The 27,966-nt window shown below is 44.1% G+C and overlaps 2 protein-coding genes across 6 annotated transcripts; one reads left to right on the top strand and one right to left on the bottom strand.

The window, feature by feature from the left end:
• Window positions 1-37: 37 nt before the first annotated feature.
• Window positions 38-21,254, bottom strand: LOC6573324 (inositol 1,4,5-trisphosphate receptor). 5 transcript variants are annotated; one of them, XM_015166871.3, is made up of 21 exons: window positions 20,318-21,254; window positions 11,415-11,717; window positions 11,052-11,122; window positions 10,871-10,986; window positions 10,009-10,801; window positions 8,737-9,950; window positions 8,496-8,671; window positions 8,283-8,438; window positions 8,068-8,221; window positions 7,866-8,010; window positions 7,769-7,795; window positions 7,054-7,697; window positions 6,233-6,491; window positions 5,949-6,172; window positions 3,088-5,886; window positions 2,827-3,019; window positions 2,648-2,770; window positions 2,340-2,512; window positions 2,119-2,283; window positions 1,631-2,062; window positions 38-1,566 (listed from the first exon to the last, which is right to left on the bottom strand). In XM_015166871.3, the coding sequence occupies exons 2-21, from the start codon at window positions 11,513-11,515 to the stop codon at window positions 1,000-1,002; spliced, it is 8,532 nt and encodes a 2,843-aa protein (XP_015022357.1). In that variant the 5' UTR covers window positions 11,516-11,717; window positions 20,318-21,254; the 3' UTR covers window positions 38-999. The 5 variants fall into 5 exon arrangements, with proteins under 5 accessions (XP_015022357.1, XP_043863167.1, XP_015022359.1 ...); XM_044007232.1 differs by having other exon boundaries at window positions 5,949-6,491; XM_015166873.3 differs by lacking the exon at window positions 7,769-7,795.
• Window positions 15,702-27,966, top strand: LOC6573325 (glutamate [NMDA] receptor subunit 1). The gene is made up of 15 exons (XM_001999375.4): window positions 15,702-15,806; window positions 21,471-21,747; window positions 21,828-21,950; window positions 22,782-23,006; window positions 23,071-23,273; window positions 23,474-23,639; window positions 23,720-23,825; window positions 23,894-24,054; window positions 24,119-24,335; window positions 24,399-24,594; window positions 24,799-25,011; window positions 25,250-25,678; window positions 26,122-26,294; window positions 26,349-26,605; window positions 26,667-27,966. Exons 2-15 carry the CDS (start codon window positions 21,580-21,582, stop codon window positions 26,970-26,972), a joined length of 2,943 nt encoding a protein of 980 aa, XP_001999411.1. The 5' UTR covers window positions 15,702-15,806; window positions 21,471-21,579; the 3' UTR covers window positions 26,973-27,966.

The following is a 27,966-nucleotide window of genomic DNA, read 5'->3' as shown; positions in this document are numbered from 1 at the left end:
GAAATGGCATCATTTCAATGAAATCGAGAGTCTTGCATTATTTTCAATTTTACTTCACTTTATTTTGATTTACTTTATACATTAAAAGTAGCTTAACTTTAGAATAGATTCACTAAGGATAATTAAATGTTAGCTTATAAAAATAATTAACCAACAAAACTCACATCGAGTACAGGGTAAACAATTCGAAAAGATTAAAACAAGGGAAAGTATAATCACAATAATTAGTTAGTTTTAAATGAAAATGTGATACAATAAATCCATTTATCATTATCAATTATTATTACTCTATAAAAGTCCAAATTATTGTAGCTGTTAAGTAACGTGAAACAGCGCATAAGAACAGTTAAGTAAATTTTTTGAATTCGCTTTGCGATCAGATTTAATTGAAACAGTTAACAGGTGTAAACATGTGTATAGATATAGAGATAGGTGGATAGATAGATGTACATAGATAGGGAAACAACATCTCTAAATTTGTGAAAATGCGGATCAAGAAATCCACTAAACAACAGTTCAACAGCCCTAAGTTCTCTGAGTGAATTCACTATACGTGTATATATATATATAAGTTTCTAAGAGTGTTCTTATTTCTGTAAGTTTATATTTGACGTTGATTTTATTTGGAAATGGTCGAGAGTCTTAACTTCTTTAATGAGCAAACCTTTTGTTGAAAAATCGAATCTAATACAATATTAAGGTATATATCAAAATCAAGTAACTATCACATCAGCGGTGATAGATAGAATAGTATGGAGCGGAGCAGTAAACGTTCTCCTTTCGAGTGCAAATATAATTGGATAATTAACGAAATTGTAAATATGTTCAAAGATCCTGATTCTACGAGATTTTAAAAAGTTACTGTGGAATTCGTGTCAATACTTTTACGTTAACAGCATATGTAGTGCATGATCTACACGAGGGAATGTCGAGAACTCAATAAATTTAGTTGACTAGCCGTTCGGCATAGCCTTGACTCATTTTTTCCAAATCTGCGCCTCACTGAAACGGCAATAGGCAATTAGCTGTAGTGTTGAGCAGTCCTAGCCGCTGCTTCTGTTTGCGCTGCTCTGTCATGTGGTCTTTGAGCTCGTGCAGCTGCGTCGATAGATTCTTGATTAGGAGTTGCGTTTCCAAGAGCTGTGCCTGCATGCTACGTAGCTCGATCTGCTCGCCATCAGCATCCACTGCAGCCAACGACATGGCGCGTAGCCTTGGGAACCATTCCAAAATGCCTGCCTTAACCATGGCGTATACATAGCTCTCGGGGCCTGTGAACTCTGTGGGATCCTTGACCTTGACCAGCACTATGAAGTACAGGTAGTGCCACATATTGTGCTCGCTCTTGATGTGCTCCTCAAAGCTGACTGTCTTGTTGTCGAAGGCTGAACGATTGAGCGAACAGATGAAACAGGTTGTCTTGAGTATAGCCTCTTTTTGCTGCTTTTCCGATCTCAGATCGGCAAATGTGTCGATAATGACACCAAAGATCAGGTTCAACACGATAATAATGACAATGAAGAAGAACAGTAGATCGTAGATGACGCGCGCCACAAAAAGACCCTCCTGCAATGAAAGGCATTATTGAGGAGGACATCTATTCGGTTTGGATTCCGACTAAATTATTTACCTTGCTCGAGGGTGCTCTTAGAATATCGCCAATGCCCCCACCATTTCGTAGGCCTTGATTTAGTGTCGTTACAATGCACATGACCAGTGAGTCACACGAGCGTTCCTTCACTTCTCCGCTGGCAATGACAGTTGCAGGTCCATTCTGCTTAGTACTACCCTCACAGCTGCCATGTTCATCTGGCATGGCACAGAACTGATCCGCAGACGCTGGCACCGATAAAGTCAAAGGGCCAGCAGCCGACCCGGCTTCCTGCTCTTCATAGTCCACCGGAACGAGAAAATCATCTTTGAAGAACATGTAGCCAATTATAGAGAATAGATAAACCAAAATCAATGCCAGAACGGCGGTCAAAACAATGGAGCGACCGTTACGTGTAACCGAGCGAATCACGTTGACCAGCGTCTCTTCTCGGTAGACAACATCAAACAGCTACGCAGAAGATTTCTTATTAAATTAATAAACACATTATCATTAAGGATACTTGCCAGCAGTGAGTAGAAGAATGGATGGAAAATAAGTCCGCAGAAACAAAATGCTATATAAATGCAATGATAGAGCAGCTGAAAGTCGGTGATGATCTTCAGAAAATGCTTCTCTAACGTGCCCTTGTTGCCCATTATGCTCACAATATGCACGCTCTTAAGCGTAACCTGAAAGAAAATCGGAGAATTAGAAGCGAACAGTTATGCGTTGGACAAGTTCTTACCGTAACAACGCCCAGCAAACAGAGTGTGGATTCTGGCCCAAGTACAAATATAAAACGAAGAATTACGGAGCCAATGAAAGTGCGTATGCCTGACTCACGCGGCAGCGTAATGACTATAATCAATGAGAATATCAAAATGGCCCAGAATAGCAGGGAAATGTGCGAACTGAGCTCTAGAAATATAAGAGATTTCAATATATATAAAACACCGTTCCATTAAGTATACTAAACAATTCTTAACATCATCGTAACATGCACTGTTAACTAGCTGTCAAAGTACTCTGATAGTTCTTTACGCTATTACATACCTGGTACAGTATTGTCGAAAGGATAGAAGAAAGCCACGATCATATTGATTACCACAACGCAATTGAATAGTATATTGCTCCATAGCGACATGTAGCTGCTGATCCAGAAGAGCAACGGCTGACCTGTTAGAGAAGCGAGTCTTACTAAAATATGCAGATTCTCAGAATGTAGGACTTACTTCGCAGTTTCTTCTGCCACTTCATTTCGTTAAACATCTCCTCGGCCTTGTCAAAGAAGTCGGCTACTTTGGAGCCCTGATCATCGCGTTCCGCAGTATTAAGTATTTTGATTTTCGTGTCTGTTGTCAAATATTCACAAATTTCAGGTATGGGGAATACAATTTGCTCCAGTGTGCGGTCATTGCGAACAATCTGCGAATGAGATAGATAGAATGAGTTATTAAAAACATAATTGATAATGATAACCTTTCGAACTGTACCTCGATTTGTGCCGTATGTGTTGCGTAGTACATGAGAGCTTGACTGGTTTTCGCGTCGAAGCTGGCCGACTGCGGATCTTCAGAGGCCTTGAGCAAGGCCGCCAGCTCCTTATTGTGCTGTGCTAGCTGATGGCAAAGTATGTAAATGTTGTGGCCCACTTCGCGGGGACTGACCGTTGCATCGTCGTCATCTGTGGCGGCACTCGGCTCATCTCCATCATCCTGCTCGTCAATGAGTTCTTCCTGGTGGTAGGCCTTGCAGGCTACCTCGACCAGTTGCTTGGGATTCATGTTGTAGAGTATGCGCTCCGCATTCTCACTGTCGCCACGACTCTCCATAATGGCCAGCAACAGTTTGGAGGCATTGTTCTTCAGCTCCAGCACCAGATCCATGCGATTCTCCCCCAACGGATTTATGTTGTTCAATATCAAAGCCGTGATGATATCCAAACCGTTCGACTCGTGGGTGGCAATGCAGTTCTGGTTCTCGTGGCACGGCCCCTGGCAGTACTCGGTGAGTGTCTCCAGAGTTTGATTAATCAAAGCCACATTGTGCTCATTGATGTAGAGGCCGAGTAGACCCAGGCCACCCGTGGTGGAGCCGCAGATGCAGTCGAGGAACATGAGTGTTTCGGACACGAGATTATTATTGGTTTTGTTGTTCTGATTCCGCAGCAGATTCTGCAGATCTGGATTGTGGTTCTCACAAAGCAATTGCAGAAAGCGCAGAATGGGCTGCATGACGAGCACCTTGTTCGACAGCTGGTTGCGCTGCTCCTTGCTGTCTCGATGCTTCTCCAACTTTTCGGCTAGTATGTCCTCCAGCGGACTATTCACACTGATCGCTGAGCTCTCCTCGCCCGAGTGTATGTTGCGCGCGTTGCCGTAGGCGCGTGCTGTGGCCAGGCCTGCATTGTGCAGCTCCCGTTTGAGCTCGTCCGTGATGACAACCCCATTGCTCTTGAGGCCGTGCTTGCGCGAGATTTTGTCTAGCTCCATGTTGGTATCTTGCTTATGCTCGTGCGCTTTGGCTGCTATATCTGTAGTGTTGACGGAGACCGTCGACTTAATTTCCTGCTGTGCATCCTTCATTTTCTCAAAGAAGACCTTGAAGAACGCTTGATTTAGATCATCGCTGAGGAACTTCTGGAACATGCCCTTCTGTATAATGGGATTTCCGCCCTCGAGCAATGCTATGCCTAGCTCCACGGCCTCCACAAAGATGTTGGGTGAATGCACCGATTTGATGACCAACTCTACTACCAAATCGGAGGCACCCTCGCGATCCAGGTGATTCTGCATTTCGTGCAGCGTCTTGTCCGCACGCGCCAGATACTTGGCACCAGGTCCGTGGGTCACCAAATGCAATTGCTTGGCCGGGTCGGAGGCGGCCGCCGCGGCCAAAGCTGCAGCAGCCGCCACGCCCGTCGGCAGTTGTGGGTGCTCCTCCTCCAGCTTTGGCGCACTCTTGCACTGGAAGTAGCGCAGCAGAAGTGTTTGACGTAGGGCATCTCCCTTTTCGCCATAGTTGACATCAATAGCCATCATTTCGCGTAGAGTGCGCAACACCTTCACACACATGCGCTCCTCCTTCTCCTCCAGCAACTTCTCTGTGTGCTTGATTAGCTTGCGTATGAAGCCTCCACTCTCGCAGCGCTTACGCGCCTCGGTACCCGCAGGGAAAAGCAGTTCGGAGCGATAAAGTATGTCGACTAGTAATGAAAGCTCCGCCTCGACGACCGGCTTCAGTTGATCCTCCAACAGCGAGACAATGTCCTGCAATCCCTCAATGATGGAGCGATCCCAGCGCATCAGATGGGCCGACTGCTGAGTATCATACTTGGGCTGCTTGGAGGCCAGCAGCCACTTGGTCGTCTGTCGTGTTAGCATTGCAGTTTTGCTAGACATATTAGTCACCTGCTGCTCCAGCTCCAAGGGCAGCACAATGCTGCGCATCTTGGCTGATTCTGTCAGAGTACGGATGCAGTTTTCTACGTTGAAACGATCCGCCAATGATAGCCACTTGCATTGAGTAAGCCGGTAAACGGCCTGCAGTAGTTGCACAAAGATCACCTGCCGCGACTGAACTATTGTGCTCTGGTCGGAGAAGGGGCTGGAGAAGAAGCTGCTCAGCAAATTGGTCACACCATTCAGTACATAGGCCAGCAGTGTCTTGTTAGCGGTGGCTGAGGTGTTTGATATCAACAGATTAAGGTCCACCAGGAAACTCTTTTCGAACAGACTCCACATGTGACCGGAGGCATAGATCTCTTTCATCTCCACTTCGGTATCAATATAACAATGATTGAGGAAGTCCACATACGCCTCCTTGACCTCGGGAATGCACAACGGATGGCATATGATGGTCACAATGTCGTCCAGCGACAGCAAATTATTGCACTTGATCTCCGTGTAGACGTTCTTGCCCATGGTGCAGCAGGCGAGTAGCTTCACCAATTCCACATGATATTTCAGCGGACTGTCGTCTCTGAGCTGTTGACCACGTTGCTGCTGCTGCTGCTGCATCATTTGCACAAAGTGGTGGAACGAGGTCTTGTCGTTGTAGAACACCAACACGTCCTCGCCGGCATTGATGAGCTCCTGCATGACCATGTCCTGACACTTGCGTATGAACTGGTTCTCTGCTTTGACGATGGTCTGCAGGAACTGCAAATATGCCACATGTCGGCCGTGGATCTCGATGCAGTGCACAAAGTGTTGCACCACTTTGTCCGTCACCTCATTGCAAAGCGCCAAGTTGTCCTTGAAGATGGCGCAGACTGTTTTCGCCTCGAGAATCTGCATGGAAAAAATAAAAAATTAGCCACAGGTGCTATCTGAGCAAGGGGTTAGATATTTACGCCTGGATTGAGGAACAAATCAAGATGATTGTGCAGCAGCACTTGATTCTGCTGATTGCCTAGGCAGAAGTTCTGTAGGAATTCATGCGCCAGGCACATCAGCTCCTTCATCAGCACATCGTCCTTCTCGTCATATGGATTCTGTAGCAAATCCAGGACAACTGTGTGCACGCCTACATTGCGAAGTAGGCGCTGCTCGTGCTTGCGCGGCTTGACAATGGGACCTGAATTGAGATGTTCGAGCATGAGTAATATAAGAGGTAAGAATATAAAGGAGTACGCACCATCCGTAACGCAGAACTTGTTCATGCGAATGAGGATCTCTTTGACCTTTTGATATTCGCTGCGTTGCTCTGGCGAGAGCGTGGCATCGTATTCCAGATTATCCGCACCGCCTGCTGCATCCGTGCCACCCAGCTCATCCGTTGCCTTGGCCTTGTACACCCACAGCTCGGACTTCTCCACACTCTGGCGCAATATGTCCAGGTCGGATTTGATCTGCTTATAGGACTCCACATCACTGTCCGAGACGAGCAGTTGCACCTACAACGCAAAAGGAGAAATGTCAGCCATTAGCCTATCTCACAGAGGCATCATAAAATATTCATACATACAAAATCAAAAGATCTTTCATTACGATATGCGGAATACGTCCACTTTAGTGTTAGTTTAGTGTATGTTATCAGTGCGTGAGCAGTGTTAGTTGTTAGTCACATACATATGATAAATGCAGTTGGTTAAACAGATTAGTGAGGCGAGACATCGAATTCGAATTCAAGAGCGTTGCATGCAAACCCAAGAGAGATGAAGAATAAAATTCAGAAATTAGAAAGCAACCACAAGGCAATACCAACATCGGAATACCGATTCCATTCAATACCCCGATACGAACATAATATATATAATACTATAAAAGATTTTCAAACAATTGTGTGAAACTATCTAAAGATTACCGACAAACTTTACTCTGACTTTATATATAGTTATATAGCTTAGTTATAGAAAGCCTAAATGAAATGATTGCACATGCAGTCAACTTTAACTACTTGAAAATGAGTTACGCAAATTTACGTTAGGGAATCAGCAAAATGGAACCGCAGCTTACCTGTCGGAAGGCTTGCAACACCTCTTGGCGCTGGCTAAAGTGTCGGAAAAGCAGATGCAGAGCGCCAGACACAAGTGGTGCATAGTCGTGCATGATTAGGTGCAGCAGGACGCGCAGAAATGTGCGTCCTCCTTGACCATCCAGATCCAAGTTGGCCGCATCACTGCGCTCACAGTCGAAGATGCCCTCCGCCTGTATGCCAATGGATTCCAGATCGATATTCTTCTGACGGGCCGCTGCTGCAGATGCAGCTGCCGCTGCAGCCATGGCAGCCTCTGCAGCGGCAATTTGCTCTGCGTCAGTGGTGCCTGTGCTGCCAGGTGTGGTCTGCTGGTTCTGCTCCTCATTTGCACCAGTTGGTGGGGCTTGAGTAACCACTTCGGATTCGTCGAACTCGCGTTTAAATATTGAGAGCAGGCAGCTGATCCTATAGTCTAGGCGCACGTCCAAGATGAACTGAAGTATTTCAATGATCTTCAATTTGGTGTCCATGACTAGCGGATATTCCTTCATAAGTTGCGACACGGACTTGCGCTGTTGAAGTGCTATGGAAGGCGCTGCAATCGCTTGGCCAACGGAGCCCAACGCCAGCGAAGTCATCACCGTGCTCATGTCACCAATGGAGCGTAGCACGCCGCCCTCAGCTGGAAAATAGACATAAGTTGTGGGATTAATCTACATGTGATAATTAAATTTCGATTATTTCCAAGCTTACCATTATTGCTCGTCTCCTCTTCGACAGCTTGTCATGGAGAGATCAGAGATAACTTACTCAACTAACTTAATTTTAGAGAATCAGTTTTGGTACTCACAATCGATATCCGTATTGACGAAGGAGCCTCCGGTTGTCGTCTCGGACACGCAGTCCAGAATGGAGAGCAGAGTCTTCGTTAAGCGCAGCAGATCGCTAAAGCTGTAGAAGCCAAAGTATATCAAGTCCCTGGCCAGTTTAACCACCTGAAGGAGATGTATGTAGATAAACGAATGACTTTGCCGAAAAGTTCAGATGCCCACCTCAAAGGTCAGCTTGTTCTGCTCCTGATCCGTGAATAGCCACACCTTGGTGGCCACATTGCACAAATAGTTTTCCACAAAGGCGATAGTCGTGTTGAATTTGGCTCGACAGGCCTGTTTGTTCTGATCCGGCTGAAGATTCTTGCCATCATAGCTGGGCACGATGAGCACGAATTAGCTAATAGTTACCATCATCAATTATCACAGATACTCACTCCATAATGGACATTTTGGAGGGTATTTCACTCCACAGTCGGGCGTATTTCACGGGCGTGACTGGCTCCTGCGGGTCTCGATCCACATGCAAGTGCAGCATCAGACGGCAAAACGAGGCACGCAGCTCATAGGGCATCGTTTCATCAGACATGCATCTGCAGTAAAGGAGAGACTTTAGCAAGGGAATTGTGGAATTCAGTGGAGGAAACTACTTTAATATCAAATCAATATCCAATTGGGGCGACAACCGATTTAGAGCCAAGTACTGACGATTCAGGCACATGTTCGAGAACAGATTCAGCTGATGACGATAGTAGTTCAAAATAGCCGTCTCCTGCTCGCAACCCTCGGCCACGCAGTTGGCCAGATCGGCCATGGAGCGCGATGACTGAAAACACAAAAGAGAATTGCTTTAGATAAGCGAAGGAATGAAACAAGTCTTTCAACACTCACCGGTTGGCCCTTCCATTGCAAATGTATTTCGTACTTCTCGCCCGGCAGCACACTCTCGTCATCGTTCAGACTCGCACTGTCCCATGTGGTCGAGGTGGAGGTAGACTGCACGTCGGAGCGATCCTCGTCATCGCCGGCAACCTCGGTAAGCGTAGACAGGCACACATCCTCGGAGGCGCCCTTGTAGCAGCGCACTGAGTTGCCGCCACGAAGCGCCTTGACCTGTGTGTCGATCAGAATGTCAACATTCTTATCACTAAGCACGCTCTTGCAGATCAACTCCTGGGTGACAGCGATAGCCTTGCGATTCGAGACGCACAGGTCGGAGAGATAGTCGAGGAAACGCGAGTCCCAGTTGTTCATGTTCTTGCGCACAAGACCCACAAAGGTCTCGATCTCAGCTGCCGTAATGTGCTTCTCCAGCAGCTTCCGATTGTTGTGCAGCAGTGCGGTGATTGTGTCTTCAGCAAGGATATCGTAGCCGATCTGCTTCTGCATCAGACCAAAGTGCTTGGCAATGTACTCCTGGTTTTTGCGATAGTCTTGCTGCGAGAGCCGCAAAATGCGATAGCAAAGTCGGAAGATATTTTTGTACGGGGCATTCTTGGGATCGCTCAGCTCGTCCAACCGCAGGAATGGTCCATCGCCAGCGCTGTGCTCCTGAAAGGGTCCTTGCAATATTTTGAACAGCTGCTTTAGGATATACTGCTCGCGCAGCAGCTTCTGTCGATCGCGTATGGGGTTCTTAATGGTAAATTCGAGTGCCTTAGTCTTGTTCTGCTCATTCTCCATGCCGGCTATGAAGTACACAATGTCTTGCAGCAGCGAGATCAGAGCTCGCCGCTCATTGATTGATATGCTGCCGTTATCCAGCTTGCTGGTCACCATGGCCAGCACCTTGCACGCATCGTTAGCAAAGTCTAGATCACGAACTTCCACCGGCGACACGGGGATCAGTGCAAAGGCCTCCTTGTCCTCCTTGATGGGCGAGCAGCACACCTTCGACATGACCGGCTTATCGTCATCCGCATCGATGGGTATCGACGTCGCGTGCACCCAGGTGTTGGAGCAAATGTGCTGCAGTCTCACATAACTGGACTGCGGCACCAGGCTATCCGGCCGAGCCATTGTTGTAGCGTCCAGCACAAACACAGAGGCTATATCAGCCGAATATGGCACTGAGACTAAGCGATACAGTTTGCCCTTCGGTTTGTCTGTGGAGTGGCGAATGAGATTAGTTCAACATATTTATGCAAGTCCTGCGAAGCTTACCATTTAGAGTGGAGTTCATGGTAGAGCTGAGCCCCGAGTCCTTGCTGCAGTCGCCCAACAAAGACTCATGGCCGTTTGCAGCGTTCGTCCCAGCAACTACATCGGACTCGGCTTCGGCAGCCAGATAGTGGCCCGTGGCTAGATGCTTGAAACGGTACAAGGAATTCCAGTCGCCGGCACCACCACGACATGAGTCGTGCTGCACCACCTCAATCTCCCAGAGCGCTTTGCTGCTGGTCGCCGCAGTGGCGCTGGTGCGGCCCGTGGTGCGGAGGAAGACGTGGTACTGCTTCTTGTACTCATCCATGGTTAGAAACTTTTCCTGCTCGGCATGAAAGAGACGCACCACATCGCCACCCTTGAGTATATGTTCCTGGTTCTCTTTGTGCTCCATGAACAGCGAGATTTTCCACGACGTTGATGAATTTAGTACGTTGACCTCCTTGCAGCCGGGATTGTCGGGCAGCTCATAGTTTGCGGCCACGTGCAAGTTCTGCTGATCGGCATTCACCGGACTGAGGATCACCTTGTCGCCCACCACAACGTAGTCGCCAATGGAGCGCAGCTTGTAGAAGGGTTTGATGTAAAACCAAGAGCCCTCATTGCCATTCGCATCCAAATACACACGCATCGCATTCTTCTCCAGCAGCGACGGCAGCCGCTTGTTAACGGTCAGATATTTGTTCGACTTCAAGTGGAGCAGCTGCACCACGGCGCGCCCGTACTGTATGAATGTGCCCAGCAGCTTTTTGTTCTCCGTTTCATTCTGCTTCTTCTCGATTTCAGCGGCATGCTAGCATACAAGAGAGAAAGAGAGAGATGTTAGAGATCTGAGTAGAAGCAACAACTCCATGGAGCTTACATGCAAACGCTTCAGCAGATTGGGATCTGTGTTGGAGCTGGCCGACTGTTTGGCTGCCTTCCAGAACTGCTTCTGAGCAGAGTAACGGTTCATGGGACATATTTTGATAAGGCAATCTGTAAGGCGAGCATATATAAGCTAATGAAGTATGTCGATAGATCATTTGGCAGCTTCTGTTTACCTCTAAACTTCTTGGGCGGGCAACTCAAATCTCCGGCCTCGGGGCAAACGACGGTTCGATCGTCCACCAGACTAAAAGAAATCAAAGTCAATTAGCAATAAACTTATACCTGTGCACTTATGCACAAATTGAATAAATGTAACTAATAACTTTATAAATCAAATCTAATGTCAATTAGTATATTGACATGCCAGGGAGGGGGGAGACTCTTAAGTCGTCGTGCAACAGTTGACGAGGCACTTCAGACATCTTAAATGCCTTTGAAGAGCGACTGCAGTTAGTTATGTGTGAATGTGAGTGTGAGTGCTAGTGTGAGTGCGAGTGCAATGAGTATTCTACAAGCATGTGACAAATGGTACTCACCCGAGTGTGCTCAAGAAGCCGCAAACGCTGCCCTCCGCATAGAGGGAAACAATGTCGCCCAAGTGAAGGAAGCTCGCCGAGCCAATTATATTGTCGCCCATGTTGCTGCGTGTGGGCCGAAGCAACGTGTCCTACTGTTGTGTGTGGGCGAATGAATGTGTATGTGTGGGTGTGTGCGGATTGACGGTGGGTGGTATCCGCCTGCTCTCTAGGACTTTGCTCTTGCCCCTTTGCTTTTGTCTGTGGCCGGTTATGCGAGTTAATTGCAAAGATTTGTCGCTGTCCTTGTTGTCGCAGTGTGTGCTGTGGATAAATAAAAAATAAACACACACACACATATATATACATATATATGCACATTAGCAACTATAATAGCTGTAAGAAATCACACGAGTGCAGTTTACTCTAATTACATTAAACATTCCAGCCATCTATTATTAGTTATCGAGTTATCACTATCTGCAGCGTTACTGCCATTGACCTATAGAGCGCACCACACAAACCTAAACCATTTTCGGCCGTTCCGCGCGTCATGCGAGGCATGTCAAGAGATAATTTATTCATAGATATATAAACAAACCAACCACTTTCTCATTTCCCCAATATGGACACACATGGAACACTTCACAAGGGACATATCCAGAAACTTTTACAAAAACTATGCTGGTTCTGGCTTCTTGAGGTTGGTAAAAATCTGAATTTAGCTTTTATGAGTTTAATATTAATAATTAATTATTAAATTATGGCACACCCAACATTCTGACCAACAAACCGTTTGAATTAATATTTTATTATTTTATTTCGGCTAGCATCCCGTATACTTAATATTTTAATGCAATGATTTAAAAACCTTTCCTCATCATTTCTCTGCCATGAACTTGGCTAGGCAACTATTAATACAAATTTACCTAAATTATTCATAAAAGTAAATAGCAAAAGTTATAGTATGTTAGATAGTATTCAATGTTTTTGCGCACGTGGCGTATGCTTAATATTGTCTTTGGCTCTATTGAAGCAGTTTTTATTGTGCAACTGTTTTAGTTTACAATTTCATGTTTGCTGTCACTTATTCTGACTATTGTTTTTATTTTTATTTGTTTTTGCATTGTTGATAGATAATGGCTCAGATACGATCTAAAAGCAGAGGGTGGAAAAAGTATCATAAAAAACCCTTGTTTGCATAGAGAGAGGGGGTGGGGGAAATGGAACGAGGGAGATAGACAACTGTACAAGTTTTTATGTTTTTTACAAACTTAATGGGCAGCATGCCACATTGATTTCTACAAAAAAAAAAAAAAAAAAAAAAAAAAAAAACTTTTTGTCCTTTGTTAAACGTGGTGGAATCTTAAAAGACATTCTCTCTCGCAACCCATGAATCAAGCGGTACTGTATTCTATTTTAGGCGAGCTAACACAAGTATATTATCGACGTTTCAGTGTATTCCGCTAATTACAAGATACAACCGAAAGATAAACATTGGCCGCATGCACAACAAATAATCAATAAAATACACGAAATTTCCTGATTTCGATTTGTTGAGTTATTAACTATTAAGCAAGTGATTGCTTTGCTTGGGTCCGGTCAACAGCATTCTGCGAGTTTTATTATAGCCACGGACCATAAATATGAGTAATGCTTAGAATATTCGATGTATGCCATGTGTGTGTTCCCCATTATATGTTGCGTCTCTCAATGTGTGTGTGTGTTTATCAACAAGCTACAGCACAAGAATAATAATTAGTTCTCAGAAGCTCAGAGAAATCAGTTGCGCATAATCGACAATATCTATTAGCCTGTCATTCACAATGACAGCAGTTAAAGCAGGATAAGGACTCAATTCCTCTAGGCCTCAGAAATTCCGATTGGGATTTATGCATGTCAATTAGCATAAATCTGTTGCCGGCAGCTTTCCCACATACGCAAACGTTTATTTTATTATTTTTTGCTTGCTGCCTCTTCAAAGAGGAAATTAAAAATTCATAATTCTGTGTAGGCAGGCACTGAGGTTGCCCCTGGGTGCCCAGGAATGCCAACGTTTTCCGACAGGGGAGCAAGCGCTACGGAACTGTTGAAAAGTTTTCATGTCAAACACACACACATATACACACATGGAAAGCGAGGCCACAGAGAAGCTGCAGCGTGTGGCAGGTTCGGCTATAAGCCAGCAGGAGAGTGTGGCCCAGCTGGAGCACCCCAGGCGCATCATTTAATTCATTCTCACCCACCCACGAACTCCTCAAGATTTCAATGGTTTTTTCGCATGCGATTAAATCATATGTTATCATATATTATATATACTGATGTGCGAATGCTTCTGGTATTTCCCTCTGCAACTGTTAGACAATTAAGATTAAATTTATTTGGAATCCCATGAAATTAATTAACAACAATTTGAATCAAACAACACAATAATCAAACGATTTCCCACACATTTCGGTTAGCCAAGTTTATGCTATATACACATACTATTGCCTATATATATGTATTATGTGTATGTGTGAGCTGGAAGAATGTATACACATGGATGTGAGGCAGCAGCCAGGTCATTTATTTGCCTATTTTTTGTTGCTGAATGATGCTGGCAGAGCCATCGCACCACCGCACCATCGCACCACCACAGACACATAGCTCACTTTTCTGGCACGGGCTCGACTTGCCAGGTGTACATTTTCATGCTCGAGGAAAAACCACTTACAAATATCTTCACAAATTATTTTTGCGACGAGCGTAAACAAAACTCAGCAGCAACAATTGATATTGGTGTTTTTTTTTTTTTTAATTATAATTTGGACTTTTACCTAACGTCGTATATATAGCTGGCATCAATAAATAATTTATGATTTGACTGAATATTTAAATTTTCTTTCTCTAGATGCTACACGGCGCGACGGACAACGAGAGGCAGCTACAACGCTTCCGCGAGCAACATGAACACGTCCGAACCGACGACGGCGACCCACAAAAGGCCAACGCTCAAATGAAAATGCTGGAAAAGCTTGTGTGTCGAGTCGCTGTCAGAAAGCTCAGGCGAGTGCCAGAAGCTTTTGCAGCATATAAGGCAGTGTGTCGTGGGAATAGCTTTTTGTGTGTTTTCTCTCTCTCTCTAAGGCAGTTGCTGCTGCTGCTCTTATTGTTGTTCTTGTTGTATCAAACTTTTGCTTTCATTCATGTGGGCCCGCGCCCCTCCCACCGCTATTTTTGCACGTTTTACGCATCAGCGCGGCGAATTAGCTTTCTTAGTTGTGCATTAGCTTGGCCTCTCACTTTGTGCATTCGCTTCAGTGCTGGCTAGGGGGCGTGCGCAAATTTGATTTGACTTCGACATGGTGGATGACAGTGAAGATTACTTAGCATGCCTAATGCAAATGCAATTGCATTTACCGGGTCAAGGTCGAAATTCACTCAAGACTCTCGCTGCATGTCTTTGTTTGCGTTTTGCTGAGCCTGTTGCTTGAGCTAAAGTATCATTGAGTCTTAGTGCAAAGATTGACAGTCTACTCGAAACTAAAGTGAGCTAAAGTGTTCTAGTTCAGGGTTTGCAGCTGGCAACTTAAGCCGTCTAGTCTTTAAGGAATATCTCTGAGATTTCCGTTTACAAATACATATAAAACTATATATTTTCCTTTGACTAAGATGATATTATATGATTGACATAAAAAGAGTTTTGTACTCTATTCCTTATATATATTAGCTATGTTTGCACAAGCCTTAAAGTGTAGATAGCTGCGGGAACTTAAATACATATCAATGTCATTTGATAAGCGATAATGATGTCTGTGCATTGAGTGACCGCGCTTTATACTGTCGCATGATTTTGTGACAAACTTATCGGCCTGTCAATGCACTAAACTAATTAGACAAATTTTAACAAATGTAAATTAAAAACCAATCAATTTGAAACTAGATTAAAAAGCACAAGCTCACACTCACAAACACACACTTTGCACACAAACTAACTAAAATCTCACGGCGGCATGCGAGCAAAATACAAATAACATTTGAGTGCGGCAAAGCACAAAGCAAACGCCACAAGTGGTCGAGCGGCAGCGACTGCGACTGCGACGGCAACGTTGACAGCGACGCAGACAAACGCACGTGCGAAAGGCACAAACAGCTGAGCGACGAATGAAAAAAGCAAAGCGTAAGACGTGAAAAACAATAAACAAATTATTGTTTACGTGAACAAGGCGCAGGCGTAGCACAGCTTTCTCTAAACTTAAAAAGCTGTATGTAAAAAAAAGCTGCTTGGCAACGCGAAAGCTTCGCAGGCAGAGTGAAAACTTTCGCCACTCAAAAAGGGATATTCAGTAGTAAAGCGTCGCGCCAGGCGCAAAGTTGTGACCAACAGCGGCAGCGGCCGAGCCAAGGAGCGTTCACTGCTTTTGCCACACGGTGCGTATGGGCAATGGGACGCGAGTGAGGTCTGACAGCCTCCGTTCGGCTGCTCATTGGTTATGCATGTGTGAAATTAAATGCTAGAAATGTGAAATTAGAATTGTGTATAGCTTGTGCTTTTACAAACTTGTAATCAAATACGACAGCAACACTAAATTAAACACAAGAAATTAAAATCTGTTTTGTTTAATACCAAAATTTACACTGAAAGCCACCCAAAAAAAAACTCTGGCCCAAGAAGGATAAAAGTTCTATGTGACCGTGCGTGTGTGCGTCTGGCTGTTGGTGTGTATGAGTGTTAGTATATCTGTGTGTGCGCGCGAGTGTCTATGTGTGTGTGCAAAAGGAATAGAGAAAGCAAAGCATCCCGTAGGAGTGGCACACATACAAAAGTGTTTGCATAACTTAAGGCGCCCGCTAGCCTTGCGCTTATGTATATATGTTTGTACATACATTGTATGTACAAATGCCAGTATATAGAGCCAATTTAATTGGATTTGAGGCAAGTCCGACCCACGATAGAGAAGGGGGAGCAGCTCTAGCGGTCTCTCATGTGAAAAACATACACAAAACATCGCAAACACCATCACAAAGTTTGCAGTAATATGCTTTAAAGGCGTGGCTGTTTCAGGAGTTCCTCTCGCCTGTCAATGGATCCACCCAGGACGGCTCAGTGCATTGTCTACAGCGCTGTTGTGGTGACGCTGATTCTCTTATTTGGTTATATTAGCTTTTTTATATATGTTTACGTTTACGGATATGCCGTAGATGAATTTCGCAGCCGATTCCTTTCGATTTGTATGCATTCATTCAATTCTATTATTATAGACTGTGAACTCTAAGTACATTTCCTTTATAGTGCTTAATACGACATTCAAAGATAAGAGCGGCTATAAAGAAATCGGCTCAGATGGAGCAATTCCTGAAGACCCTCTCGTTTTCTTTGTCGATTGCAAAGAGAAGAAACCATGAAGATTTGCTGTCAATCAACAGTAAAAGCAACAAAGGACATTGATTTTTACAATGTGCAATTAGTATAGATAATTAAAATATATATTCATAAAAATACTATGTAGAAAGCGAAATTTATGTGAGACAAACCCGTTTGGGCCGCTTGGATTTAGCATAATTTACAATAAATTTATTGATTACGAACAAAAGCAATCTGGGCAAAGGCCTTAACGAGTTTCGCTTAATTTCTCAAGCTTTAAATCGTGAAGCTTCTAATCTTGATTAATTTAAAACAATTAATATTAAATATACATTCAATTTCTATATTTAAGCCTTCAAGTTCAAATGCAAATGACAATTTAATTTATACAAAACTTTTCGGGCCAATCGAACAACATACTATATTTTACACTCCCAAAGCGATTACAATTTGATAAATTCAAAAACCCTATCAGCAATAAAGCAGAAAAAGGGGTCCAAGAAAATAACAACAAAATGGGCTCTGATTATGCGTCATCTGTATTGTCCGGTTCCGGATGCCAATAAACAGTTTAAAGGTTCGATCAATCCAATGGAGCGCAACGGGAACTAAAGCATATGTTGAGCAAGTCGTGTGTGCAAAAATGGTATAAAAGATTATCGATGAATGCACTGCAGGAAATGTTCTTGTTAAATAATCGTAACGGGATGGTATGTCACTAGTTATAGCTAGGCATAGTCAAGGATATATTAAGATACAATTTATTTAATAAAATTGTCAAAGTAACCTAAGCTTTTTGAAACCAAGTCCATTCGATTATTAGTTGATTTTTATTTAGTCTGTGAACTTAGGCACCAAATTAAGTCTTATGCAACAATGATAAAAAGCTCTTTAAACTCAAAATGTGAAAAAACACACACAAACATATATATATATATATAGGGATTTTATCAACAATCGGTTCGAGCGCAACTGTTTAGCAAAAGGTTCTCGGGTCGCTTCTTGACGTTATCCTTTGCTGCTTTATTGGCTTAGACAGCTTTTGTACTGAACGGTAGCACAAGAATGGGGATAAAGGTTAAAGCAACAGGAGCAAAGAGGCGGCTCTCAAAGTTTTAGGCATTGATTGAAGCTTTTGTCTGTGCGACACTTTTGGGAACGCTTCAACCTCTGGGCCGCCCATTCTGTCGCTCTTTACATGCTTGTCTGTTTTGCCCCAGCCCCAAGCCAAGTCCCGGTTGCCGTAAAACAATTGTCGTTCATGTGGGAAAATTCAATTATGTCAAAGAGAACCCAAATTTGAGCAGCATATCCTGTTTGCGTGCAACACGAGTACCAGGATATCCTGCCAATTTGATTGCATCCGCATCATGACCAGAGTCAAGACAATGGTATTCTCCACTTGCAATTGGGTTTAAATTATTTGAACTGCTTGCGAAGCGCTGCCTTGCACCTGTTCTACTCTATAGCCGTACATCTCAATTGATGCTCCGGCAAATGTCAGCGAGAATTAAATGCATAAATTGCAATTCAATGCTTAAGCAGAACTGCATTCAAATGCGCATTGAATTTGGGCTTTCTGCTGCGAACATTATGGCCAAAGCTTGAAAAGCTCCAAGACTGTCTTGAATTTATTAGAATTGCAGAGTAGAGCCATGCTGGAGCTATACCACATCTTAGATTTATTTCAGGTATACAAACGAATATACCCGCTTTAACCTCGATTTTAATGGACATAAACACAAAGGTGCATCTCTATGTCAGTTTGAATTACACAAAAGCCACCGCCGACGCCGACAGCTGCTGCCAGCTGCAATCAGGTTCAAAATGCAACCCACAAAAGGCACAAACAACAGCAACAAAAGCTACAACAACAACAGCAACAACAAATACCAATTAAACAAAATGTGAGCGATGGCACGTCTGCTATATGAAACTTTTCTCCATAATAAACGTCGCGCACAAACAAAGAGAGCGAAAGAGCATTTTATGCCAGAAAGAGCCTGAAATGGAAAAGTAGCAAAATTCTGGGGATATACTTAGTAATGAGTCAGTGTTACGAGTCGAAAAGCTAAATCAACTATTTATAGCAGATTATTAATTGAGTGAATTACAGAATTACAATGCACAGACTGCATAAAAGAAATATTTGAAATGACTGATAAAATAGGTCAAATGGGATAAATGTATGTTTTAAGTCATCTACATAAATTAAAAGCTCTGCGAATTACTAAATATTTTCTCCATATTTATAATTGAGCTTCTGAACTGTTGCATAGTGTAACCTGTATCAACAATTCCAACTGAATAAACAGAGATATATACAACGACAGCCACGAACACATATAAGCCCTTGGAATTCAATTCTTATTAGTTGCATTGAAGGGCTCTGACGGACCTGAGGGAATTAAATGCGGTCAGAGTATTTCTTATTTATAAGATAAATGGTCGTTTAACTTTTTATGTTAATTTAGCATTTCGAAATGATGCTACAGCCCGTCAAAGGCATTTTTATTGCCGCACAATTGAACTGCAAATTATGCACAAAGTTACATACATACTCAGGTAGTTGCACGTAGATGTGTTCCATAAAAGCACACATACACACACACACTCGCATATTAAATGCACATGTGTGTATCTGTTTGTTAGCTTCATACATTACTTTAAGAGTTCTCAATGGCTCAGTCATTGATTTTCACTGAAAGTTTAATTGAGTCGTCATCGGCGCTTTACTGCGGTTCAAGCATTCATACGTGTGTGTAACTGTGCCTGGCTGTCTGTGTGAGTGTGTGTGTGTGTAAATTGCACATGCATTAATAAATATATCAGGGGGTGGGATCCGTACAAAAATCTGCACAACGTGTAAAATTTTTTACGGCTCGCAAAAAAAAAATGAAATGCAACGCGTGCTCCGGCGGCTGCATGCGGCGCCATCTGCCCTGCCCACTTAACAGCTACATACACACATACACACATGCATACATGTATTGAGCGTCGGCTCCCACTTGAATACGAAAGCTCTTTCTCTTTTTGCTTTCTCACTCTCGCTCGCGGCCTCTCTCTTACTCTCTCTCTCTCTCTTTCTCTATCTGCTCAACAATGTGGCGCTTAATTAAGCACGCGTGTGTCTGGTTGCCCTCTTTTCATTGCAAAGTGAGAGTGCGAGAGGGCGCCACTGTTGATATTTTTGTTGCCGTTGTAGCTGTTGATGTTGTTGTTGTTGTTGCTTGTTTGCAATTGATTCTGAATAGGCAGCGAACGGGTGGTTGAATAATTTGTGATTTGTCTTCAATTATTCAACTTGAAGGGGAACTTGTTTTCTTTTTAGCAATTAACTGCACTGCCATTGTACCGTTATCAAAGGCTTGCCACTTGACCCAGTTGCCAGCGCAGCGCAACGCAGCTCAGCCCTTTTGTATGTAACTGCAACATTGGCTGCGCCCGGCCGATACCGAACAACAGGTGGAACGGGTTTTTCATATAGGAACTTACATACATATACATACCTATGCGCATGCATACACTCATACTTATTTACATGGGCAAGTTTAGTAAAAAGTCGTTTTGTACTTACAATTATCAGTTTGAATCTAAACTGTTTGGCGCTTTAGAGATTCGCTGGCATCAGAATGTTTACACATTATAATAGCTGATTCATCAGATCGATCTTCGGCACAGCGGTATATACATACATATGTATGTATGAATGTCTATGAATATGGGAGCAAAAGCACTCACTCACTGACCGTAAATCGAATAATTTGATTGCAAATTAAATTTTATGGCCACACACACTCGAAATGGCACTTGAAAGAACTCAATATATTTTTCACCTTGAGTACGCGCACTTAACCACAAAAGCGCAAAAGGGGAAGCTGAATAGCAATAGCAGCGGCACAAGCAGATGCCGAAGCAGAAACAGAAACAAAAACGGCGACCGACCGCAAACAATAATAACAATAACAATGTTTGAGCAGCGACGCGCTCGCCGCAGTTACTGTCAATACGTAAACGTAAACGCAAACGCAGAAGAGAAGGAAAAAAATACACGCGACAATTCCGCGTACGGGGCAGCAGAAGAAGGCGAAACATAAAATATACGCTCAGAGCAACGTCAACAATTACGCCCCCGCGCCCACAAGCCGCTGTTGCAGCGGTAATAACAACGCGACAACGCCAAAAGGCAACTTTTAAGACTCTGGTCGCAGCAGAGGACGACGACGTCAACGTCTGCGTCAGCGTTAGCGCAAGCAAACACAATGGACTATTTTCAATTACGATTTTCACACATTTCCATGCATATTTCTGATCACGCCTATATGCGCCGCTTAACCTCCTACAAGGCCACACACTTTTCCAATCAATTTAAACACAAATCGGTAGCTTAAAGATGATTAAATCCGATTTAAGATTGGGATTATATTATTTTCGTTTAATTTCGCCTGCGTAGTGTTCCGCGATAAGCAAACTCGCGCGGCAAAGCGACACGCGACAACGATGAAGACTGAGCGCAATGAGCAAACAACAAGTGTCAAAAGCATATGATCGTTCGATTTTCAAAAAGTCTGGCAGTATTATTGGCGTTAACATTAACATATGAGCACTTGGTTCAATGGGTTGGGCAACACTAGTACTACTACTCATTGACGATCAACAGTGGCAGCTACAAGAGGCGGGAAATTTGAAAATAACATTAAAGTTCTAATCGTCTGACATTTTTATTACAGAAAATGCTCCGGGCATAGCTAATTTTGGGGGGTGCCACAGTTTTCATCACGCCACACACACATAACTACATTTCCTCAAACTTGCAAACAAAAAGCCACTCGCAGCAATATGGCTGCTGCACTCGCTTATCGCTGGCTTTTGTGTGCGGCTGGCATTGTAAATGTGCTGCCGATTGGAGGACAAAGGCATACAGCTTCGGATAATCCCTCAACGTACAATATAGGCGGCGTATTAAGCAGTTCCGAAAGCGAGGAGCACTTTCGCACCACAATAGCGGTAAGCGTGTTTATCTTTTCCATTTGTCTAATAGGATTGTGGATTTGTAATTTTCATATTTCTCCATTCTTCGGGTGCAGCATCTCAATTTCGACCAGCAATATGTTCCACGCAAAGTCACCTACTACGATAAGACAATACGCATGGATAAGAACCCAATCAAAACGGTGTTTAATGTCTGTGACAAGCTAATTGAGAAGCGAGTAAGTATGAGAGCAAGAGCAGCTGAATGAAAATTTGCATTCCACCTGGCAACACGCAAATACAATTACCGAACGACACTGCCAGTGCTGCCACCCCGCGCTAGGGTCCATTTTACCTTTCATTTTAATAATTCAAACGGAAATGAATCGGAAATGAGGCGATGACAAACGGTAATTTGCCTGTGCATATCACATACACTCATTTGGCTCGTTGGCTCGTTCGCCCGATTGCGTTTGCCTTTTTGCCTTTTGCCTTTCCTTTAAGATAGACGTGCCCTAAGTGGAATCCAATGAGACAGCCATATATTAAACGGTCTGCTAAGATATGTTTCGTTCCTTTGAAACGAACTAGTCCGTGCGATTTATGGACCAAAAAACATAAAAATCTTACATCAAGAAAGATTTCTGTTCAACTTAAATTAACTCAGTCTAGAGTATTCTAGGGATACCCGCAGTGTCCATTAATCATAAATAACTCAGCTGTGCACGCCATTCGAATCTATTTGGAATTGGGTGTTTGGATGCTCAACGCGCAATTGTCATTTATCATGAAATTTGAGCATTCGATCCATACATTAGATACCCGGGAGTACAAATCACAGTCAGGTCTCGAGCGGAGAGTCTGGTTGCTGCTGCCAACAAATGATGCACATCTATTTTGGCAGTCAATTGCAGGTCCTGATGACGCCCAATTCGATTTACACTTCCGTTTGTCTAGCGATTGCCTCTGGCTGCTGTTTCCGGTTCCTTGCCTCCTATTTTTCCCTTTTGCCCGCTTACCGATTGCCTTCTGCATTGCTTATTTCCATTGATTTTGTATCGCTTGGGCAGGTGTACGCCGTCGTCGTTTCGCATGGGCAAACCTCAGGCGATTTGTCACCGGCAGCTGTGAGCTATACAACCGGCTTCTATTCGATACCAGTCATTGGCATATCCTCGCGGGATGCGGCCTTTTCCGACAAGAATATCCATGTCTCATTCCTGCGCACCGTGCCCCCCTATTACCATCAGGCGGATGTTTGGCTCGAAATGCTCAGTCACTTTTTGTACACCAAGGTAAGCGGTTGATTGGCCCAAGTTATGACACGTTGACTCACGGAATTGTCATTTCCATCGACAGGTAATCATCATTCACAGCTCCGACACGGACGGACGCGCAATTCTGGGCCGTTTCCAGACCACCTCGCAGACCTACTACGACGATGTCGATGCGCGTGCGACAGTCGAATTGATTGTTGAGTTCGAGCCAAAACTGGAAAGCTTTACCGAGCACCTGATAGACATGAAGACGGCACAGTCCAGGGTCTATCTCGTCTATGCCAGGTAAATAATAACACTTAGTTGAGTAATCATTTTTTCCGTTTGAATTGTTGCACAAATTTTCCCATTAAATTCTTGCTTAAGTTTCAATCATCTACATCCGCCTAAATTTAGCTCAGCTCATTACAAACGTAGCCGTTATGTCCATATCCCTCGGCACATTAAGATTCTTGTATTATTGTATTCTATATATACATACGCAGCACCGAGGACGCTCAAGTGATATTCCGCGATGCTGCTGAATACAACATGACTGGCGAGGGACATGTGTGGATTGTGACGGAGCAGGCGCTGCATGCAAAGAATACGCCGGACGGGGCGCTCGGTCTGCAGCTGGAGCACGCCCACAGTGACAAGGGACACATTAGGGTAAGTGGAGTGTGGGCAAGGGAGCTCGACCGTATAGTTGAATTATTCATTATTCTTGTCGCCGGATTGCCGACTTGCAGGACAGCGTATATGTGCTGGCCTCAGCCATTAAGGAGATGATTTCGAATGAGACTATAGCTGAGGCACCCAAAGACTGCGGCGATTCGGCTGTCAACTGGGAATCAGGTGGGTATTAAGCACATGGCACAGCATTCGGGAAAGTCCATTAATGCATCATTAAACGCGCATCGCAGGCAAGCGACTCTTTCAGTACCTGAAGTCGCGAAATATCACGGGAGAAACGGGTCAAGTGGCATTCGATGACAACGGGGACCGGATTTATGCCGGCTACGATGTGATCAACATACGGGACCACCAGAAGCAGCACATTGTGGGCAAGTTCAGCTACGATAGCGTGAGTGAATCTATTAATCCGACTAGGACACTGACCGCCTTACATCCCCAACTTTCCGATTCAGTTGAAGGCGAAAATGATAATGCGCATCAATGACAGCCAGATCATCTGGGGCGGCAAGCAGAGGCGCAAGCCGGAGGGCATCATGATTCCCACACACCTCAAGGTGCTGACCATCGAGGAGAAGCCGTTTGTCTATGTGCGACGCATGGGCGACGACGAGTTCCGCTGCGAGCCAGACGAACGGCCCTGTCCGCTCTTCAATGCCAGCGATGCGACAGGTAAATGTCATCATAATCCACTCCACTCCACTCCTCTCGCTGAACCTTCTGTTCCGCTTGCAGCCAATGAGTTTTGCTGTCGCGGCTACTGCATCGATCTGCTGATTGAGCTCTCCAAGCGCATCAACTTTACCTATGACCTGGCCCTGTCGCCGGATGGCCAATTCGGACACTACATCTTAAGGAACAACACGGGCGCCATGACGCTGCGCAAGGAGTGGACGGGTCTGATTGGGGAGCTGGTCAATGAACGTGCCGAGTAAGCTCAAGCGTCTACGCTCAGAGAAAAACATGTGTAGAAACAAGAATTACATCCCATATAGAATGGATTATTGAGTAGGAAATGAAGGTTCCTTAAAGAAGACATATTTCCTATACAAAGTTCATTTATTATTCTTCTGAGTGTAGCTTTTTCTATCATTTAACTTTGACAGAATTTACTTTGTGATTTCTATATTTTTAGCATGATCGTCGCACCACTAACCATAAATCCGGAGCGTGCTGAGTATATCGAATTCTCGAAACCATTCAAATACCAAGGCATTACAATACTCGAGAAGAAACCGTCCCGATCGAGTACTCTTGTGTCTTTCTTGCAGCCATTTAGTAACACGCTATGGATCTTGGTAATGGTGTCGGTTCATGTTGTGGCGCTCGTGCTTTATCTACTGGACAGGTGCGTAATCTATGAGTTCACCTCACCTAAGCAATTAGAGTCCCAGACACAAACCCTAATACCGATTGAGTGATGGCTTGGACAAAGGGCTCGTTGCATTTGACGGTTAAAGATCAGCGAGCATCAGAGCGAACATCCTCTCGTACAATATCCTCCCCAGACATCACTTAGCCATGGATTAGCCAGTTGGACAATTGAGCATATGTTCGTTCTAACTAAATGATTCTCTAATACTCAGATTCTCACCGTTTGGACGCTTCAAGCTCTCGCACTCGGACAGCAACGAGGAGAAGGCGCTGAATCTCAGCTCCGCCATTTGGTTCGCTTGGGGCGTGCTGCTCAACAGCGGCATTGGCGAGGGTACACCGCGCAGTTTCTCGGCCCGGGTGCTGGGCATGGTCTGGGCCGGCTTTGCCATGATCATAGTTGCCTCCTACACTGCCAACTTGGCTGCCTTCCTCGTGCTGGAGCGGCCCAAGACAAAGCTGAGCGGCATCAACGATGCGCGTCTGCGCAACACCATGGAGAATCTCACCTGTGCGACGGTCAAAGGCTCCTCGGTGGACATGTACTTCCGGCGACAGGTGGAGCTATCGAACATGTACCGTACCATGGAGTCCAACAACTATGTCACTGCCGAACAGGCCATTCAGGACGTGAAGAAGGGGTAACTGAACTTGCTAGCGAGCCGAAGATCGCTTCGAGTGTTTGTTTACCATATAGCTGAAATAGTCGCATGATTTTGCCACCGCAACTAATAACAACTACAACAACAACAACAACAACTACTACTACAATGATACTCTTCACTCTGTCCACTCAATTCAATTTCTTACCACTCTCTTTTTGTCTCTCCCCCTTTATAAATATATATATCGCTCACTTTCTCTCTCTCTCTCTCTCTCTTTCTCTTCAGTAGCCGTAGTAATCGTACTCATACTCGTATTGTACTCGTATTTTGACGAAACCTCTAAATCTTTAAATATTCTCTAAAATCTTTAAATTTTCTTAAAAAAACAAAAGAATTTTATCTAATCTCCTATATGTCGTACAACCAAAACTCGCTCTGGACTTACCTCGATTTTAATACTTCCAAACTTTCCCTTGCAGCAAGCTAATGGCTTTCATCTGGGACTCGTCTCGCCTGGAGTACGAGGCTTCCAAGGACTGTGAGCTGGTCACGGCTGGCGAGCTCTTTGGCCGCAGCGGCTATGGCATTGGCCTGCAGAAGGGTTCGCCCTGGACAGACGCTGTCACCTTGGCCATACTCGAGTTTCATGAGAGTGAGTTGAGCTATCAAACACAATAAGACCTCTCTTCAAGTACTTATTGCGCAGGCGGCTTCATGGAGAAACTGGACAAACAGTGGATCTTCCATGGGCACGTCCAACAGAACTGCGAACTGTTTGAGAAGACGCCAAACACGCTGGGCCTCAAGAATATGGCGGGCGTCTTCATACTGGTGGGCGTGGGCATAGCCGGCGGCGTATGTCTGATCATCATTGAGGTGATCTACAAGAAGCATCAGGTGAAGAAGCAAAAGCGCTTGGACATTGCACGTCACGCAGCGGACAAATGGCGCGGCACCATTGAGGTAAGCCCCGAGGCTGGATTAGAAATCGACGGCAAATCCTTCTCATTTCTCTCATTTATAGAAACGCAAAACCATACGCGCCTCGCTGGCGATGCAGCGACAGTACAACGTGGGTCTGATGGCCAGCCATGCGCCAGGCACCATCAGCCTGGCCGTGGACAAGCGTCGCTATCCGCGTCTGGGCCAGCGGCTGGGACCGGAGCGCGCCTGGCCAGGCGATGCGGCCGATGTGCTACGCATACGCCGCCCCTACGATCTGACCAAGTCCGGCCAGCTGGGCCTGGGCAGGACACGACCCCAACAGAATCCATTGCCACCGCGCTACTCGCCGGGCTACACCAGCGACGTATCGCATCTGGTCGTATAAGTTAACATTTTTGAAACCAAAGAAAAAAACGAAAAAACGAAAACAAATAAGTATTATTAATGTTATCCATGATTTTATATATATACACATACATATATCTCATTGCTCAATACCTGACGATTTACAAGCCAAACCAATGGACGGCGTTGGCCCCATATAAGTTAGATTACATATTTATGTATATATACATATTATATATTTTGCCAAATTAGTAATTAATTATTTATGTACGCATATATCAAGAGATTCTCTGACATGATCCAATGCGTCTCGTGTATTTATATATGTGTATATGTATTGTTATATAGTCGGCATTTATTTGATGGACGTTAAGTTTGTGTAGTTTTTCAATAGATGAGAATAGGAATTTGTTGAGCTCCATGTCGAATTGACCATAACTGCTTATCGCTAACTCACTCAATGTATGCCCGCTTTAGCAAATCTCCCAAAATCTAAATATGAATATCTCTATCTATCTATCTATCTATCTAGGTCTAACTGTCTGTTGTTATCTGTGTAGATCGAATTGTAGTGCATATGAAACGATCATCAGAATACCCACCCATTGTTACAAGGTGTACTAACGATACTTGAATTTGAAAACGATTTTTCACAACAAAAAACTCCGATTTTCAAAATATACGAATACAATTTATACAATTCACTAAACAAAACAAAAACCTTTAAAAACCTTTATACATTATAAACTAGCATTCAAACAAAAACATGCGAACAGCTGTCGCTGGTTTTTGTTGCTTTTTTTTTTTTTTTTTTATTAATTGGCAGAGTTTATGAATCAGATCCATTTAAATCAACAACTCGAATGAGACACCTAAACAAGTCAACGCCATACACTAAATTAAAATACTTAAATGTGAACTAAAAAAATTAAATAAAATTTAAATGTCACTACAACTCCATACATCAAATGTCTAACTAATCTTAAGTGTGAAAGTTAACAGCATCAATGTGAATTAAAATAAATAAAAATATT

The sequence above is a fragment of the Drosophila mojavensis genome, unplaced genomic scaffold, assembly GCF_018153725.1.
Source record: "Drosophila mojavensis isolate 15081-1352.22 unplaced genomic scaffold, ASM1815372v1 contig_16, whole genome shotgun sequence".
Lineage (NCBI taxonomy): Eukaryota > Metazoa > Arthropoda > Insecta > Diptera > Drosophilidae > Drosophila > Drosophila mojavensis.
The sequence above is the reverse complement of the archived record's forward strand: the minus strand, read 5'-3'. Positions and strand labels throughout refer to the sequence as shown.